Below are 17,011 nucleotides of genomic sequence, written 5' to 3' on the forward strand. Positions count from 1 at the left end.
TCTCTTCCTCCCTCCATCCTCTGGGGCCTTCTCTTCCTCCCTCTCTCTTCCTCCATCCTCTGGGGCCTTCTCTCCATCCTCCCTCCATCTTCTGGGGCCTTCTCTCTCTTCCTCCCTCCATCTTCTCGGGCCTTCTCTCCTCTCTCTCTTCCTCTCCCTGTTTTCCACGATGTCATGCCTCCTTCCTCATCTGTCCGTCTGTCCTTGCCTCTGCAGCTCTCCCTGCCGCTCTCTGCTTATGATCGCTCCGCCTCGGAGGAGCTCTCCTCCAATCACGGCATGAGCTTTTCCCCCTCCCACTCTGCTCAGCCTATCCCCTCTCTCTGCTCAGGGCAGGCTCCCACCCCCTCTGTCTCTGAGGCTGGTAGGCAGGTGAGTGGTTACGATGCTCTTGAATATAGTGTGTTTGTTTGTGACAATCTGTCCGAAGTGTGTGTATCCTGTGTGTTTCAGTCCTCTTAATGTGTGTGTGTTTCAGTCCTCTTCACGTGTGTGTGTGTGTGTGTTTCAGTCCTCTTCACGTGTGTGTGTGTGTGTGTGTGTTTCAGTCCTCTTAACGTGTGTGTGTGTGTGTGTGTGTGTGTGTGTGTGTGTTTCAGTCCTCTTAACGTGTGTGTGTGTGTGTGTGTTTCAGTCCTCTTAACGTGTGTGTGTGTGTGTGTTTCAGTCCTCTTCACGTGTGTGTGTGTGTGTGTGTTTCAGTCCTCTTAACGTGTGTGTGTGTGTGTTTCAGATCGTGAACTCCATGTATGGCAGCAGTGCAGTACCATCTCATAACGCTCCCCAGCCCCTCAACTCAGCCCAGAACAATCTCCGTAACCAAGTGCCTCCACCCGTCCTGTCCTCTCAGGTACACACACACACACACACACACACACACACACACACACACACACACACACACACACACTCTCAATATATGTGGCCACCGAAGAACTACCTGGTGTGATCATATAAAAATGTTAACCAGACTGTCCCTTTAAAGGGGATGTTAACCAGACTGTCCCTTTAAAGAGGATGTTAACCGGGAGGTCCCTTTTAAAGGGGATGTTAACCGGGAGGTCCCTTTTAAAGGGGATGTTAACCGGGAGGTCCCTTTAAAGGGGATGTTAACCGGGAGGTCCTTTTAAAGGGGATGTTAACCAGGGGGTCCCTTTAAAGGGGATGTTCAACCTCCTGAAGGTCCAATAATATTCTCCCCATTGCCTTACTAGTGACGTCTCTACTGAAGTACCCTCCCAGTGCAGGAGGTCTCTCTGTTCTACTAATCTAGTTGTCCTCCCCAGTGCAGGAGGTCTGACTGTCCTACTAATCTAGTTGTCCTCCCAGTGCAGGAGGTCTCTCTGTTCTACTAATCTAGTTGTCCTCCCCAGTGCAGGAGGTCTGACTGTTCTACTAATCTAGTTGTCCTCCCAGTGCAGGAGGTCTGACTGTTCTACTAATCTAGTTGTCCTCCCAGTGCAGGAGGCCTGACTGTTCTACTAATCTAGTTGTCCTCCCAGTGCAGGAGGTCTGACTATGTTCTACTCATCTAGTTGTCCTCCCAGTGCAGGAGGCCTGACTGGTCTACTAATCTAGTTGTCCTCCCCAGTGCAGGAGGCCTGTCTCTGTTCTACTAATCTAGTTGATGTGACTGTGTTCCAGGTCCCTCCCTCTATCCTGAAGTACCCTCCCAGTGCAGGAGGTCTGAACCTGTTTGGTCCACAGCAAGTAGCTGTCCTCAACCAGCTGTCTCAACTCAACCAGCTGTCTCAACTCAACCAGCTTAACCAGTTACAGGTTAGCACACACAGACACACACACACCGTCATACACAGGTTAACACTGATGTCCGTTAACTCAGATCTGAAATCTAGTGTAATTCCTGACGGGTCGTTTGTCTCCACAGCGTCTCCTCCTCCAGCAGTCTCAGCAGCAGAATCAGAGACCCATGCCTGTTGGACAGCAGCAGAGTCACAGACCAATGCCTGTGGGACGCCAGCAGGACCAGCAGGTACATACTGGCTGTGTCTGTCTGTTTCTGTCTGTCTGTCTGTCTGTCGGTGTTGTCTGTCTGTCTCTCGGTGTTGTCTGTCTGCCTGTCTCAGTCTCTCTGCCTCTTTGTGTCTGTCTCTCTGGCTGTCTCGGTGTTGTCTGTCTGTCTCTCTCTCGGTGTTGTCTGTCTGTCTCTCGTTGTTGTCCGTCTGCCTGTCTCTGTCTCTCTGCCTCTCTCAGTGTTGTCTGTCTGTCTCTCGGTGTTGTCTGTCTGTCTCTCGGTGTTGTCTGTCTGTCTCTCGGTGTTGTCTGTCTGCCTGTCTCAGTCTCTCTGCCTCTTTGTGTCTGTCTCTCTGGCTGTCTCGGTGTTGTCTGTCTGTCTCTCGGTGTTGTCTGTCTGTCTCTCGGTGTTGTCTGTCTGCCTGTCTCTGTCTCTCTGCCTCTCTCAGTGTTGTCTGTCTGTCTCTCTGTGTTGTCTGTCTGTCTCTCTGTGTTGTCTGTCTGTCTCTCTGTGTTGTCTGTCTGTCTCTCTGTGTTGTCTGTCTGTCTCTCTGTGTTGTCTGTCTGTCTCTCTGTGTTGTCTGTCTGTCTCTCGGTGTTGTCTGTCTGTCTCTCTGTCTCTGCCTGTCTCGGTGTTGTCTGTCTGTCTCTCTGTCTCTGCCTGTCTCGGTGTTGTCTGTCTGTCTCTCTGTCTCTGCCTGTCTCGGTGTTGTCTGTCTGTCTCTCTGCCTGTCTCGGTGTTGTCTGCCTGTCTCTCTGCCTGTCTCGGTGTTGTCTGTCTCTCTCTCGGTGTCTGCCTGTCTCTCTGTGTCTGTGTTGCATGTTATACACAACCTTGGTTCTTTTCCGATACTAGTCTATAGTACAGACTAACTGTCTGTCTCTCGGTGTTGTCTGTCTCTCTGCCTGTCTCTCTGTGTCTGTGTTTCACGTTATACACAACCTTGGTTCTTTTCCGATACTAGTCTATAGTACAGACTAACTGTCTGTCTCTCGGTGTTGTCTGTCTCTCTGCCTGTCTCTCGGTGTCTGTGTTTCACGTTATACACAACCTTGGTTGTTTTCCGATACTAGTCTATAGTACAGACTAACTGTCTGTGCCGTCATCTAACCCCTCCCTTCTCTGTGTGCAGGGCCGTCCTATTGGTTCGTCCCAGTCGATGATGCAGCCTCCGCAACACCTCGACCACTCCCTCTTGAAGCAGAACCCCGCCCACCAGCCCCTCAAGTCCTACATGGACAACTACATGCCCCAGAATGCATCTGAGCTGCAGAAGGAGCCCAACCACATGGGCTCCTTTACCAACTTCCCTTTAGGTAGGCCTTCATGATGCCTGAAGGAAATATCAATCTGATAATTTAGTAGGGCCCTCACACTGCCTGCTGTGATAGATTGGTGTCCTGTCCAGGGGGTGTCCTGGCACATCGAGCTGTCTCACTACAGAAACAGGAGATAGATTAGTGTCCTATCCAGGGGGTGTCCTGGTACAGGAGACAGACTAGTGTCCTGGTACATCAAGCTGTCTCACTACAGAAACAGGAGACAGACTAGTGTCCTGGTACATCAAGCTGTCTCACTACAGAAACAGGAGACAGACTAGTGTCCTGGTACATCAAGCTGTCTCACTACAGAAACAGGAGACAGACTAGTGTCCTGGTACATCAAGCTGTCTCACTATAGAAACAGGAGACAGACTAGTGTCCTGTCCAGGGGGTGTCCTGGTACATCAAGCTGTCTCACTACAGAAACAGGAGACAGACTAGTGTCCTGTCCAGGGGGTGTCCTGGTACATCAAGCTGTCTCACTACAGAAACAGGAGACAGACTAGTGTCCTGTCCAGGGGGTGTCCTGGTACAGGAGATAGACTAGTGTCCTGGTACATCAAGCTGTCTCACTACAGAAACAGGAGACAGACTAGTGTCCTGTCCAGGGGGTGTCCTGGTACATCAAGCTGTCTCACTACAGAAACAGGAGACAGACTAGTGTCCTGTCCAGGGGGTGTCCTGGTACATCAAGCTGTCTCTCTACAGTAACAGGAGATAGACTAGTGTCCTGTCCAGGGGGTGTCCTGGCACATCAAGCTGTCTCACTACAGAAACAGGAGATAGACTAGTGTCCTGTCCAGGGGGTGTCCTGGCACATCAAGCTGTCTCTCTACAGTAACAGGAGATAGACTAGTGTCCTGTCCAGGGGGTGTCCTGGCACATCAAGCTGTCTCACTACAGAAACAGGAGATAGACTAGTGTCCTGTCCAGGGGGTGTCCTGGTACATCAGAAACAGGAGATAGACTAGTGTCCTGTCCAGGGGGTGTCCTGGCACATCAAGCTGTCTCACTACAGAAACAGGAGATAGACTAGTGTCCTGTCCAGGGGGTGTCCTGGTACATCAAGCTGTCTCACACTACAGTAACAGGAGATAGACTAGTGTCCTGTCCAGGGGGTGTCCTGGTACATCAAGCTGTCTCGCTACTATCCCTGTGTCTACGGGGGTTTCCTGGACAGTGTTTTATCCTGGTGTCTACGTAGTTCTAGACAGTATTTTATCCTGGTGTCTACGTAGTTCTGTAGTTCTAGACAGTGTTTTATCCTGGTGTCTACATAGTTCTGTAGTTCTAGACAGTGTTTTGTCCTGGTGTCTACGTAGTTCTGTAGTTCTAGACAGTGTTTTATCCTGGTGTCTACGTAGTTCTGTAGTTCTAGACAGTGTTTTATCCTGGTGTCTACGTAGTTCTGTAGTTCTAGACAGTGTTTTATCCTGGTGTCTATGTAGTCCTGTAGTTCTAGACAGTGTTTTATCCTGGTGTCTACGTAGTTCTGTAGTTCTAGACAGTGTTTTATCCTGGTGTCTACGTAGTTCTGTAGTTCTAGACAGTGTTTTATCCTGGTGTCTACGTAGTTCTAGACAGTGTTTTATCCTGGTGTCTGCGTAGTTCTGTAGTTCTAGACAGTGTTTTATCCTGGTGTCTGCGTAGTTCTGTAGTTCTAGACAGTGTTTTATCCTGGTGTCTGCGTAGTTCTGTAGTTCTAGACAGTGTTTTATCCTGGTGTCTGCATAGTTCTGTAGTTCTAGACAGTGTTTTATCCTGGTGTCTACGTAGTTCTAGACAGTATTTTATCCTGGTGTCTACGTAGTTCTGTAGTTCTAGACAGTGTTTTATCCTGGTGTCTACGTAGTTCTAGACAGTATTTTATCCTGGTGTCTACGTAGTTCTGTAGTTCTAGACAGTGTTTTATCCTGGTGTCTACATAGTTCTGTAGTTCTAGACAGTGTTTTGTCCTGGTGTCTACGTAGTTCTGTAGTTCTAGACAGTGTTTTATCCTGGTGTCTACGTAGTTCTGTAGTTCTAGACAGTGTTTTATCCTGGTGTCTACGTAGTTCTGTAGTTCTAGACAGTGTTTTATCCTGGTGTCTATGTAGTCCTGTAGTTCTAGACAGTGTTTTATCCTGGTGTCTACGTAGTTCTGTAGTTCTAGACAGTGTTTTATCCTGGTGTCTACGTAGTTCTGTAGTTCTAGACAGTGTTTTATCCTGGTGTCTACGTAGTTCTGTAGTTCTAGACAGTGTTTTATCCTGGTGTCTACGTAGTTCTGTAGTTCTAGACAGTGTTTTATCCTGGTGTCTACGTAGTTCTGTAGTTCTAGACAGTGTTTTATCCTGGTGTCTACGTAGTTCTGTAGTTCTAGACAGTGTTTTATCCTGGTGTCTACGTAGTTCTGTAGTTCTAGACAGTGTTTTATCCTGGTGTCTACGTAGTTCTAGACAGTGTTTTATCCTGGTGTCTACGTAGTTCTAGACAGTGTTTTATCCTGGTGTCTACGTAGTTCTAGACAGTGTTTTATCCTGGTGTCTACGTAGTTCTAGACAGTGTTTTATCCTGGTGTCTACGTAGTTCTGTAGTTCTAGACAGTGTTTTATCCTGGTGTCTACGTAGTTCTGTAGTTCTAGACAGTGTTTTATCCTGGTGTCTACGTAGTTCTGTAGTTCTAGACAGTGTTTTATCCTGGTGTCTACGTAGTTCTGTAGTTCTAGACAGTGTTTTATCCTGGTGTCTACGTAGTTCTGTAGTTCTAGACAGTGTTTTATCCTGGTGTCTACGTAGTTCTAGACAGTGTTTTATCCTGGTGTCTACGTAGTTCTAGACAGTGTTTTATCCTGGTGTCTACGTAGTTCTAGACAGTGTTTTATCCTGGTGTCTACGTAGTTCTAGACAGTGTTTTATCCTGGTGTCTACGTAGTTCTGTAGTTCTAGACAGTGTTTTATCCTGGTGTCTACGTAGTTCTGTAGTTCTAGACAGTGTTTTATCCTGGTGTCTACGTAGTTCTGTAGTTCTAGACAGTGTTTTATTCTGGTGTCTACATAGTTCTGTAGTTCTAGACAGTGTTTTATCCTGGTGTCTACGTAGTTCTGTAGTTCTAGACAGTGTTTTATCCTGGTGTCTACGTAGTCCTGTAGTTCTAGACAGTGTTTTATCCTGGTGTCTACGTAGTTCTGTAGTTCTAGACAGTGTTTTATCCTGGTGTCTACGTAGTTCTAGACAGTGTTTTATCCTGGTGTCTACGTAGTTCTAGACAGTGTTTTATCCTGGTGTCTACGTAGTTCTAGACAGTGTTTTATCCTGGTGTCTACGTAGTTCTAGACAGTGTTTTATCCTGGTGTCTACGTAGTTCTGTAGTTCTAGACAGTGTTTTATCCTGGTGTCTACGTAGTTCTGTAGTTCTAGACAGTGTTTTATCCTGGTGTCTACGTAGTTCTGTAGTTCTAGACAGTGTTTTATTCTGGTGTCTACATAGTTCTGTAGTTCTAGACAGTGTTTTATCCTGGTGTCTACGTAGTTCTGTAGTTCTAGACAGTGTTTTATCCTGGTGTCTACGTAGTCCTGTAGTTCTAGACAGTGTTTTATCCTGGTGTCTACGTAGTTCTGTAGTTCTAGACAGTGTTTTATCCTGGTGTCTACGTAGTTCTAGACAGTGTTTTATCCTGGTGTCTGCGTAGTTCTGTAGTTCTAGACAGTGTTTTATCCTGGTGTCTGCGTAGTTCTGTAGTTCTAGACAGTGTTTTATCCTGGTGTCTGCGTAGTTCTGTAGTTCTAGACAGTGTTTTATCCTGGTGTCTGCATAGTTCTGTAGTTCTAGACAGTGTTTTATCCTGGTGTCTACGTAGTTCTGTAGTTCTAGACAGTGTTTTATCCTGGTGTCTACGTAGTACTGTAGTTCTAGACAGTGTTTTATCCTGGTGTCTACGTAGTTCTGTAGTTCTAGACAGTGTTTTATCCTGGTGTCTACATAGTTCTGTAGTTCTAGACAGTGTTTTATCCTGGTGTCTACGTAGTTCTGTAGTTCTAGACAGTGTTTTATCCTGGTGTCTACGTAGTTCTGTAGTTCTAGACAGTGTTTTATCCTGGTGTCTACGTAGTTCTGTAGTCCTAGACAGTGTTTTATCCTGGTGTCTACGTAGTTCTGTAGTTCTAGACAGTGTTTTATCCTGGTGTCTACGTAGTTCTGTAGTTCTAGACAGTGTTTTATCCTGGTGTCTATGTAGTTCTGTAGTTCTAGACAGTGTTTTATCCTGGTGTCTACGTAGTTCTAGACAGTGTTTTAGCCTGGTGTCTACGTAGATCTGTAGTTCTAGACAGTGTTTTATCCTGGTGTCTACGTAGTTCTAGACAGTGTTTTATCCTGGTGTCTACGTAGTTCTGTCTGTGTATATCTGAAATACTGAAATTCTCTCGTCTTCTCCAGGCTTGAACTCTAACCTGAATGTAGGCCTTGACACGGGGTCTGGCTGTAAGGAGCCTCAGTCTCGTCTGAAGAAGTGGACGGCCTTGGACGTGTCCGTTAACTCACCTCTGGAGCACAAGCCTGGTACGTCTCTGTGTGTGTGTCCTGGTACGTCTCTCAGTGTGTGTGTCCAAGCCTGGTACGTCTCTCAGTGTGTGTGTCCTGGTACGTCTCTCAGTGTGTGTGTCCAAGCCTGGTACGTCTCTCAGTGTGTGTGTCCAAGCCTGGTACGTCTCTGTGTGTGTGTCCTGGTACGTCTCTCAGTGTGTGTATCCTGGTACGTCTCTCAGTGTGTGTGTCCAAGCCTGGTACGTCTCTCAGTGTGTGTCCTGGTACGTCTCTCAGTGTGTGTGTCCAAGCCTGGTACGTCTCTCAGTGTGTGTCCAAGCCTGGTACGTCTCTCAGTGTGTGTCCTGGTACGTCTCTCAGTGTGTGTGTCCTTGTACGTCTCTCAGTGTGTGTCTCCAAGCCTGGTACGTCTCTCAGTGTGTGTGTCCTGGTACGTCTCTCAGTGTGTGTCCAAGCCTGGTACGTCTCTCAGTGTGTGTGTCCACATCTCTCAGTGTGTGTCCAAGTCTCTCAGTGTGTGTCCAAGCCTGGTACGTCTCCTCAGTGTGTGTGTCCAGGCCTGTTACGTCTCTCAGTGTGTGTCCAAGCCTGGTACGTCTCCTCAGTGTGTGTGTGTGTCCAGGCCTGGTACGTCTCCTCAGTGTGTGTGTCCAGGCCTGGTACGTCTCCTCAGTGTGTGTGTCCAAGCCTGGTACGTCTCCTCAGTGTGTGTGTCCAAGCCTGGTACGTCTCCTCAGTGTGTGTGTCCTGGCCTGGGACGTCTCTCAGTGTGTGTGTCCAAGCCTGAGACGTCTCTCAGTGTGTGTGTCCAAGCCTGAGACGTCTCTCAGTGTGTGTGTCCAAGCCTGGGACGTCTCTGTGTGTGTGTCCAAGCCTGGGACGTCTCTGTGTGTGTGTCCAAGCCTGGGACGTCTCTCAGTGTGTGTCCTGGCCTGGGACGTCTCTGTGTGTGTGTCCAAGCCTGGGACGTCTCTCAGTGTGTGTGTCCAAGCCTGGGACGTCTCTCAGTGTGTGTGTCCAAGCCTGGGACGTCTCTCAGTGTGTGTGTCCAAGCCTGGGACGTCTCTGTGTGTGTGTCCAAGCCTGGGACGTCTCTCAGTGTGTGTGTCCAAGCCTGGGACGTCTCTCAGTGTGTGTGTGTCCAAGCCTGGTACGTCTCTCAGTGTGTGTGTGTCCAAGCCTGGTACGTCTCTCAGTGTGTGTGTGTCCAAGCCTGGTACGTCTCTCAGTGTGTGTGTGTCCAAGCCTGGTACGTCTCTCAGTGTGTGTGTGTCCAAGCCTGGTACGTCGCTCAGTGTGTGTGTCCAATCCTGGTACGTCTCTCAGTGTGTGTGTCCAAGCCTGGGACGTCTCTCAGTGTGTGTGTCCAGGCCTGGGACGTCTCTCAGTGTGTGTGTCCAGGCCTGGGACGTCTCTCAGTGTGTGTGTCCAGGCCTGGGACGTCTCTCAGTGTGTGTGTCCAGGCCTGGGACGTCTCTCAGTGTGTGTGTCCAGGCCTGGGACGTCTCTCAGTGTGTGTGTCCAGGCCTGGGACGTCTCTCAGTGTGTGTGTCCAAGCCTGGTACGTCTCTCAGTGTGTGTCCTGGTACGTCTCTCAGTGTGTGTGTCCAAGCCTGGTACGTCTCTCAGTGTGTGTCCAAGCCTGGTACGTCTCTCAGTGTGTGTCCAAGCCTGGTACGTCTCTCAGTGTGTGTCCTGGTACGTCTCTCAGTGTGTGTGTCCTTGTACGTCTCTCAGTGTGTGTCTCCAAGCCTGGTACGTCTCTCAGTGTGTGTGTCCTGGTACGTCTCTCAGTGTGTGTCCAAGCCTGGTACGTCTCTCAGTGTGTGTGTCCACATCTCTCAGTGTGTGTCCAAGTCTCTCAGTGTGTGTCCAAGCCTGGTACGTCTCCTCAGTGTGTGTGTCCAGGCCTGTTACGTCTCTGTGTGTGTCCAAGCCTGGTACGTCTCTCAGTGTGTGTGTGTCCAAGCCTGGTACGTCTCTCAGTGTGTGTGTCCAGGCCTGGGACGTCTCTCAGTGTGTGTGTCCAAGCCTGGTACGTCTCTCAGTGTGTGTCCTGGTACGTCTCTCAGTGTGTGTGTCCAAGCCTGGTACGTCTCTCAGTGTGTGTCCAAGCCTGGTACGTCTCTCAGTGTGTGTCCTGGTACGTCTCTCAGTGTGTGTGTCCTTGTACGTCTCTCAGTGTGTGTCTCCAAGCCTGGTACGTCTCTCAGTGTGTGTGTCCTGGTACGTCTCTCAGTGTGTGTCCAAGCCTGGTACGTCTCTCAGTGTGTGTGTCCACATCTCTCAGTGTGTGTCCAAGTCTCTCAGTGTGTGTCCAAGCCTGGTACGTCTCCTCAGTGTGTGTGTCCAGGCCTGTTACGTCTCTCAGTGTGTGTCCAAGCCTGGTACGTCTCCTCAGTGTGTGTGTGTGTGTCCAGGCCTGGTACGTCTCCTCAGTGTGTGTGTCCAGGCCTGGTAAGTCTCCTCAGTGTGTGTGTCCTGGCCCGGTACGTCTCCTCAGTGTGTGTGTCCAAGCCTGGTACGTCTCCTCAGTGTGTGTGTCCAAGCCTGGTACGTCTCCTCAGTGTGTGTGTCCAAGCCTGGTACGTCTCCTCAGTGTGTGTGTCCTGGCCTGGGACGTCTCTCAGTGTGTGTGTCCAAGCCTGAGACGTCTCTCAGTGTGTGTGTCCAAGCCTGAGACGTCTCTCAGTGTGTGTGTCCAAGCCTGGGACGTCTCTCAGTGTGTGTGTCCTGGCCTGGGACGTCTCTCAGTGTGTGTCCTGGCCTGGGACGTCTCTCAGTGTGTGTGTCCAAGCCTGGGACGTCTCTCAGTGTGTGTGTCCAAGCCTGGGACGTCTCTCAGTGTGTGTGTCCAAGCCTGGGACGTCTCTCAGTGTGTGTGTCCAAGCCTGGGACGTCTCTCAGTGTGTGTGTCCAAGCCTGGTACGTCTCTCAGTGTGTGTGTCTAAGCCTGGTACGTCTCTGTGTGTGTCCAGGCCTGGGACGTCTCTCAGTGTGTGTGTCCAGGCCTGGGACGTCTCTCAGTGTGTGTGTCCAAGCCTGGTACGTCTCTCAGTGTGTGTGTGTCCAAGCCTGGTACGTCTCTCAGTGTGTGTGTGTCCAAGCCTGGTACGTCTCTCAGTGTGTGTGTGTCCATGCCTGGTACGTCTCTGTGTGTGTCTCCAAGCCTGGTACGTCTCTCAGTGTGTGTGTCCAATCCTGGTACGTCTCTCAGTGTGTGTGTCCAAGCCTGGTACGTCTCTCAGTGTGTGTGTCCAGGCCTGGGACGTCTCTCAGTGTGTGTGTCCAAGCCTGGTACGTCTCTGTGTGTGTCCAAGCCTGGTACGTCTCTCAGTGTGTGTCCAGGCCTGGTACGTCTCTCAGTGTGTGTCTCCAAGCCTGGCACGTCTCTCAGTGTGTGTCTCCAAGCCTGGCACGTCTCTCAGTGTGTGTGTCCAAGCCTGGTACGTCTCTCAGTGTGTGTCCAAGCCTGGTACGTCTCTCAGTGTGTGTCCACGTCTCTCAGTATGTGTGTCCAAGCCTGGTACGTCTCTCAGTGTGTGTCCTAGCCTGGTACGCCTCTCAGTGTGTGTCCAAGTCTCTCAGTGTGTGTGTCCAAGCCTGGGACGTCTCTCAGTGTGTGTGTCCAAGCCTGGGACGTCTCTCAGTGTGTGTGTCCAAGCCTGGGACGTCTCTCAGTGTGTGTGTCCAAGCCTGGGACGTCTCTCAGTGTGTGTCCAAGCCTGGGACGTCTCTCAGTGTGTGTCCAAGCCTGGGACGTCTCTCAGTGTGTGTCCAAGCCTGGGACGTCTCTCAGTGTGTGTCCAAGCCTGGGACGTCTCTGTGTGTTTGTCCGTATTGGAGAGAATACATTTTTCTGTTACTGAGCACCAGCTGACTGACTGACTGGCTGACTGACTGATCTACAGGTAATAATAGTTATTTAGGAGCTGACTGACTGACTGACTGATCTACAGGTAATAATAGTTATTTAGGAGCTGACTGACTGACTGACTGATCTACAGGTAATAATAGTTATTTAGGAGCTGACTGACTGACTGACTGATCTACAGGTAATAATAGTTATTTAGGAGCTGACTGACTGACTGACTGATATACAGGTAATAATAGTTATTTAGGAGCTGACTGACTGACTGACTGATCTACAGGTAATAATAGTTATTTAGGAGCTGACTGACTGACTGACTGATCTACAGGTAATAATAGTTATTTAGGAGCTGACTGACTGACTGACTGATCTACAGGTAATAATAGTTATTTAGGAGCTGACTGACTGACTGATCTACAGGTAATAATAGTTATTTAGGAGCTGACTGACTGACTGACTGATCTACAGGTAATAATAGTTATTTAGGAGCTGACTGACTGACTGATCTACAGGTAATAATAGTTATTTAGGAGCTGACTGACTGGCTGACTGACTGATCTACAGGTAATAATAGTTATTTAGGAGCTGACTGACTGACTGATCTACAGGTAATAATAGTTATGTAGGAGCTGACTGACTGACTGATCTACAGGTAATAATAGTTATGTAGGAGCTGATTGACTGACTGACTGATCTACAGGTAATAATAGATATTTAGGAGCTGACTGACTGACTGACTGACTGATCTACAGGTAATAATAGTTATTTAGGAGCTGACTGACTGACTGACTGATCTACAGGTAATAATAGTTATTTAGGAGCTGACTGACTGACTGACTGATCTACAGGTAATAATAGTTATTTAGGAGCTGACTGACTGATCTACAGGTAATAATAGTTATTTAGGAGCTGACTGACTGACTGACTGATCTACAGGTAACAATAGTTATTTAGGAGCTGACTGACTGACTGACTGATCTACAGGTAACAATAGTTATTTAGGAGCTGACTGACTGACTGACTGACTGATCTACAGGTAATAATAGTTATTTAGGAGCTGATTGACTGACTGACTGATATACAGGTAATAATAGTTATTTAGGAGCTGACTGACTGGCTGACTGACTGATCTACAGGTAATAATAGTTATTTAGGAGCTGACTGACTGACTGACTGACTGATCTACAGGTAATAATAGTTATTTAGGAGCTGACTGACTGGCTGACTGACTGATCTACAGGTAATAATAGTTATTTAGGAGCTGATTGACTGACTGACTGATCTACAGGTAATAATAGTTATTTAGGAGCTGATTGACTGACTGACTGACTGACTGACTGATCTACAGGTAATAATAGTTATTTAGGAGCTGATTGACTGACTGACTGACTGACTGACTGATCTACAGGTAATAATAGTTATTTAGGAGCTGGCTGACTGACTGACTGATCTACAGGTAATAATAGTTATTTAGGAGCTGACTGACTGACTGATCTACAGGTAATAATAGTTATTTAGGAGCTGATTGACTGACTGACTGATCTACAGGTAATAATAGTTATTTAGGAGCTGACTGACTGATCTACAGGTAATAATAGTTATTTAGGAGCTGACTGACTGATCTACAGGTAATAATAGTTATTTAGGAGCTGACTGACTGACTGGCTGACTGACTGATCTATCTAGAATTCAAGGTGATTTGAAGGTCAGTCTTTCTCCGACTGTAATGTAATCGATCTCAAACACCAGGTGTCTCCTGGTGCTCTGTGTTATTGGCTGTGGTGTGTGTGTGTGTGTGTTTATATAACAGTGTGTTTGTGTCTCCAGGTGCCATGTCGTCTGGGCTGCGTCTGGAGGATTCTCCCTTCGGTCCCTATGACTTCCTGTCTGCTGGCTCCGCCCCCCTAAGCTCTCCCGGCCAATCAATGGGCTCGGTGGGCGACAGCTGGCCCCCTCGTGCCAAATCCCCCCATGGAAACACCAACGTTACCTGGCCCCCAGGTATGCACTCACACACACTCTCACACACACACACACTTTAAATACAAACTGGTGAAACAGAGTAGTACCTTCTCCATACTTCCTGTATAACTCTCTCCAGACCCCCCCCCCCCCCCCTCACTATCTATTCCTGTATAACTCTCTCCAGACCCCCCCTCACTCTCTATTCCTGTATAACTCTCTCCAGACCCCCCCTCACTCTCTATTCCTGTATAACTCTCTCCAGACCCCCCCTCACTCTCTATTCCTGTATAACTCTCTCCAGACCCCCCCTCACTCTCTATTCCTGTATAACTCTCTCCAGACCCCCCCTCACTCTCTATTCCTGTATAACTCTCTCCAGACCCCCCCTCACTCTCTATTCCTGTATAACTCTCTCCAGACCCCCCCTCACTCTCTATTCCTGTATAACTCTCTCCAGACCCCCCCTCACTCTCTATTCCTGTATAACTCTCTCCAGACCCCCCCTCACTCTCTATTCCTGTATAACTCTCTCCAGACCCCCCCTCACTCTCTATTCCTGTATAACTCTCTCCAGACCCCCCCTCACTCTCTATTCCTGTATAACTCTCTCCAGACCCTCTTCTCACTCTCTGTTCCTGTATAACTCTCTCCAGACCCCCCCTCACTCTCTATTCCTGTATAACTCTCTCCAGACCCCCCCTCACTCTCTATTCCTGTATAACTCTCTCCAGACCCCCCCTCACTCTCTATTCCTGTATAACTCTCTCCAGACCCCCCCTCACTCTCTATTCCTGTATAACTCTCTCCAGACCCCCCCCCCCCCCACTCTCTATTCCTGTATAACTCTCTCCAGACCCCCCTCACTCTCTATTCCTGTATAACTCTCTCCAGACCCTCTTCTCACTCTCTATTCCTGTATAACTCTCTCCAGACCCCCCCTCACTCTCTATTCCTGTATAACTCTCTCCAGACCCCCCCTCACTCTCTATTCCTGTATAACTCTCTCCAGACCCCCCCTCACTCTCTGTTCCTGTATAACTCTCTCCAGACCCCCCCTCACTCTCTATTCCTGTATAACTCTCTCCAGACCCCCCCTCACTCTCTATTCCTGTATAACTCTCTCCAGACCCCCCCCCCCCCCCCCCCCACTCTCTATTCCTGTATAACTCTCTCCAGACCCCCCTCACTCTCTATTCCTGTATAACTCTCTCCAGACCCCCCCTCACTCTCTATTCCTGTATAACTCTCTCCAGACCCCCCCTCACTCTCTATTCCTGTATGTCTCTCCCCAGAGTTCCGGCCCGGGGAGCCATGGAAAGGTTACCCCAACATCGACCCTGAGACTGACCCTTTCGTGACCCCTGGTAGTGTCATCAACAACCTCTCCATCAACACCGTCCGCCATATAGACCACCTCAGAGACCTGACAGGTAACACACACCCTCCTCTACGTAGACCGGAGACCTGACAGGACACCGTCCTCTATGTAGACCAGAGACCTGACAGGACACCGTCCTCTATGTAGACCAGAGACCTGACAGGACACCGTCCTCTATGTAGACCAGAGACCTGACAGGACACCGTCCTCTATGTAGACCAGAGACCTGACAGGACACCGTCCTCTACGTAGACCGGAGACCTGACAGGACATCGTCCTCTATGTAGACCAGAGACCTGACAGGACACCGTCCTCTATGTAGACCAGAGACCTGACAGGACACCGTCCTCTATGTAGACCAGAGACCTGACAGGACACCGTCCTCTATGTAGACCAGAGACCTGACAGGACACCGTCCTCTACGTAGACCAGAGACCTGACAGGACACCGTCCTCTATGTAGACCAGAGACCTGACAGGACACCGTCCTCTATGTAGACCGGAGACCTGACAGGACATCGTCCTCTATGTAGACCAGAGACCTGACAGGACACCGTCCTCTATGTAGACCAGAGACCTGACAGGACACCGTCCTCTATGTAGACCAGAGACCTGACAGGACATCGTCCTCTATGTAGACCGGAGACCTGACAGGACACCGTCCTCTATGTAGACCAGAGACCTGACAGGACACCGTCCTCTATGTAGACCAGAGACCTGACAGGACATCGTCCTCTATGTAGACCAGAGACCTGACAGGACATCGTCCTCTATGTAGACCAGAGACCTGACAGGACACCGTCCTCTATGTAGACCAGAGACCTGACAGGACACCGTCCTCTATGTAGACCAGAGACCTGACAGGACACCGTCCTCTATGTAGACCAGAGACCTGACAGGACACCGTCCTCTATGTAGACCAGAGACCTGACAGGACACCGTCCTCTACGTAGACCGGAGACCTGACAGGACATCGTCCTCTATGTAGACCAGAGACCTGACAGGACACCGTCCTCTATGTAGACCAGAGACCTGACAGGACACCGTCCTCTATGTAGACCAGAGACCTGACAGGACACCGTCCTCTATGTAGACCAGAGACCTGACAGGACACCGTCCTCTACGTAGACCAGAGACCTGACAGGACACCGTCCTCTATGTAGACCAGAGACCTGACAGGACACCGTCCTCTATGTAGACCGGAGACCTGACAGGACATCGTCCTCTATGTAGACCAGAGACCTGACAGGACACCGTCCTCTATGTAGACCAGAGACCTGACAGGACACCGTCCTCTATGTAGACCAGAGACCTGACAGGACACCGTCCTCTATGTAGACCAGAGACCTGACAGGACACCGTCCTCTACGTAGACCAGAGACCTGACAGGACACCGTCCTCTATGTAGACCAGAGACCTGACAGGACACCGTCCTCTATGTAGACCGGAGACCTGACAGGACATCGTCCTCTATGTAGACCAGAGACCTGACAGGACACCGTCCTCTATGTAGACCAGAGACCTGACAGGACACCGTCCTCTATGTAGACCAGAGACCTGACAGGACACCGTCCTCTATGTAGACCAGAGACCTGACAGGACACCGTCCTCTATGTAGACCAGAGACCTGACAGGACATCGTCCTCTATGTAGACCAGAGACCTGACAGGACACCGTCCTCTATGTAGACCAGAGACCTGACAGGACACCGTCCTCTATGTAGACCAGAGACCTGACAGGACACCGTCCTCTATGTAGACCAGAGACCTGACAGGACACCGTCCTCTATGTAGACCAGAGACCTGACAGGACACCGTCCTCTATGTAGACCAGAGACCTGACAGGACACCGTCCTCTACGTAGACCAGAGACCTGACAGGACACCGTCCTCTATGTAGACCAGAGACCTGACAGGACACCGTCCTCTATGTAGACCGGAGACCTGACAGGACATCGTCCTCTATGTAGACCAGAG

The 17,011-nt window shown here is 49.5% G+C and overlaps 1 protein-coding gene across 1 annotated transcript in view; it reads left to right on the forward strand.

The window, feature by feature from the left end:
• Positions 1-17,011, forward strand: part of tnrc6a (trinucleotide repeat containing adaptor 6A) — a 77,394-nt gene that overhangs the window by 42,326 nt on the left and 18,057 nt on the right. Inside the window, 8 exon segments of the mRNA XM_090194506.1 lie at positions 217-372; positions 734-850; positions 1,645-1,779; positions 1,889-1,993; positions 3,108-3,291; positions 7,716-7,838; positions 13,522-13,695; positions 14,952-15,089. Of these exon segments, the coding sequence (XP_090050632.1) occupies positions 217-372; positions 734-850; positions 1,645-1,779; positions 1,889-1,993; positions 3,108-3,291; positions 7,716-7,838; positions 13,522-13,695; positions 14,952-15,089 (1,132 nt within the window).

Source organism: Oncorhynchus mykiss, chromosome 13, assembly GCF_057628025.1.
Source record: "Oncorhynchus mykiss isolate SJ-2025 chromosome 13, ASM5762802v1, whole genome shotgun sequence".
Taxonomy (NCBI): domain Eukaryota; kingdom Metazoa; phylum Chordata; class Actinopteri; order Salmoniformes; family Salmonidae; genus Oncorhynchus; species Oncorhynchus mykiss.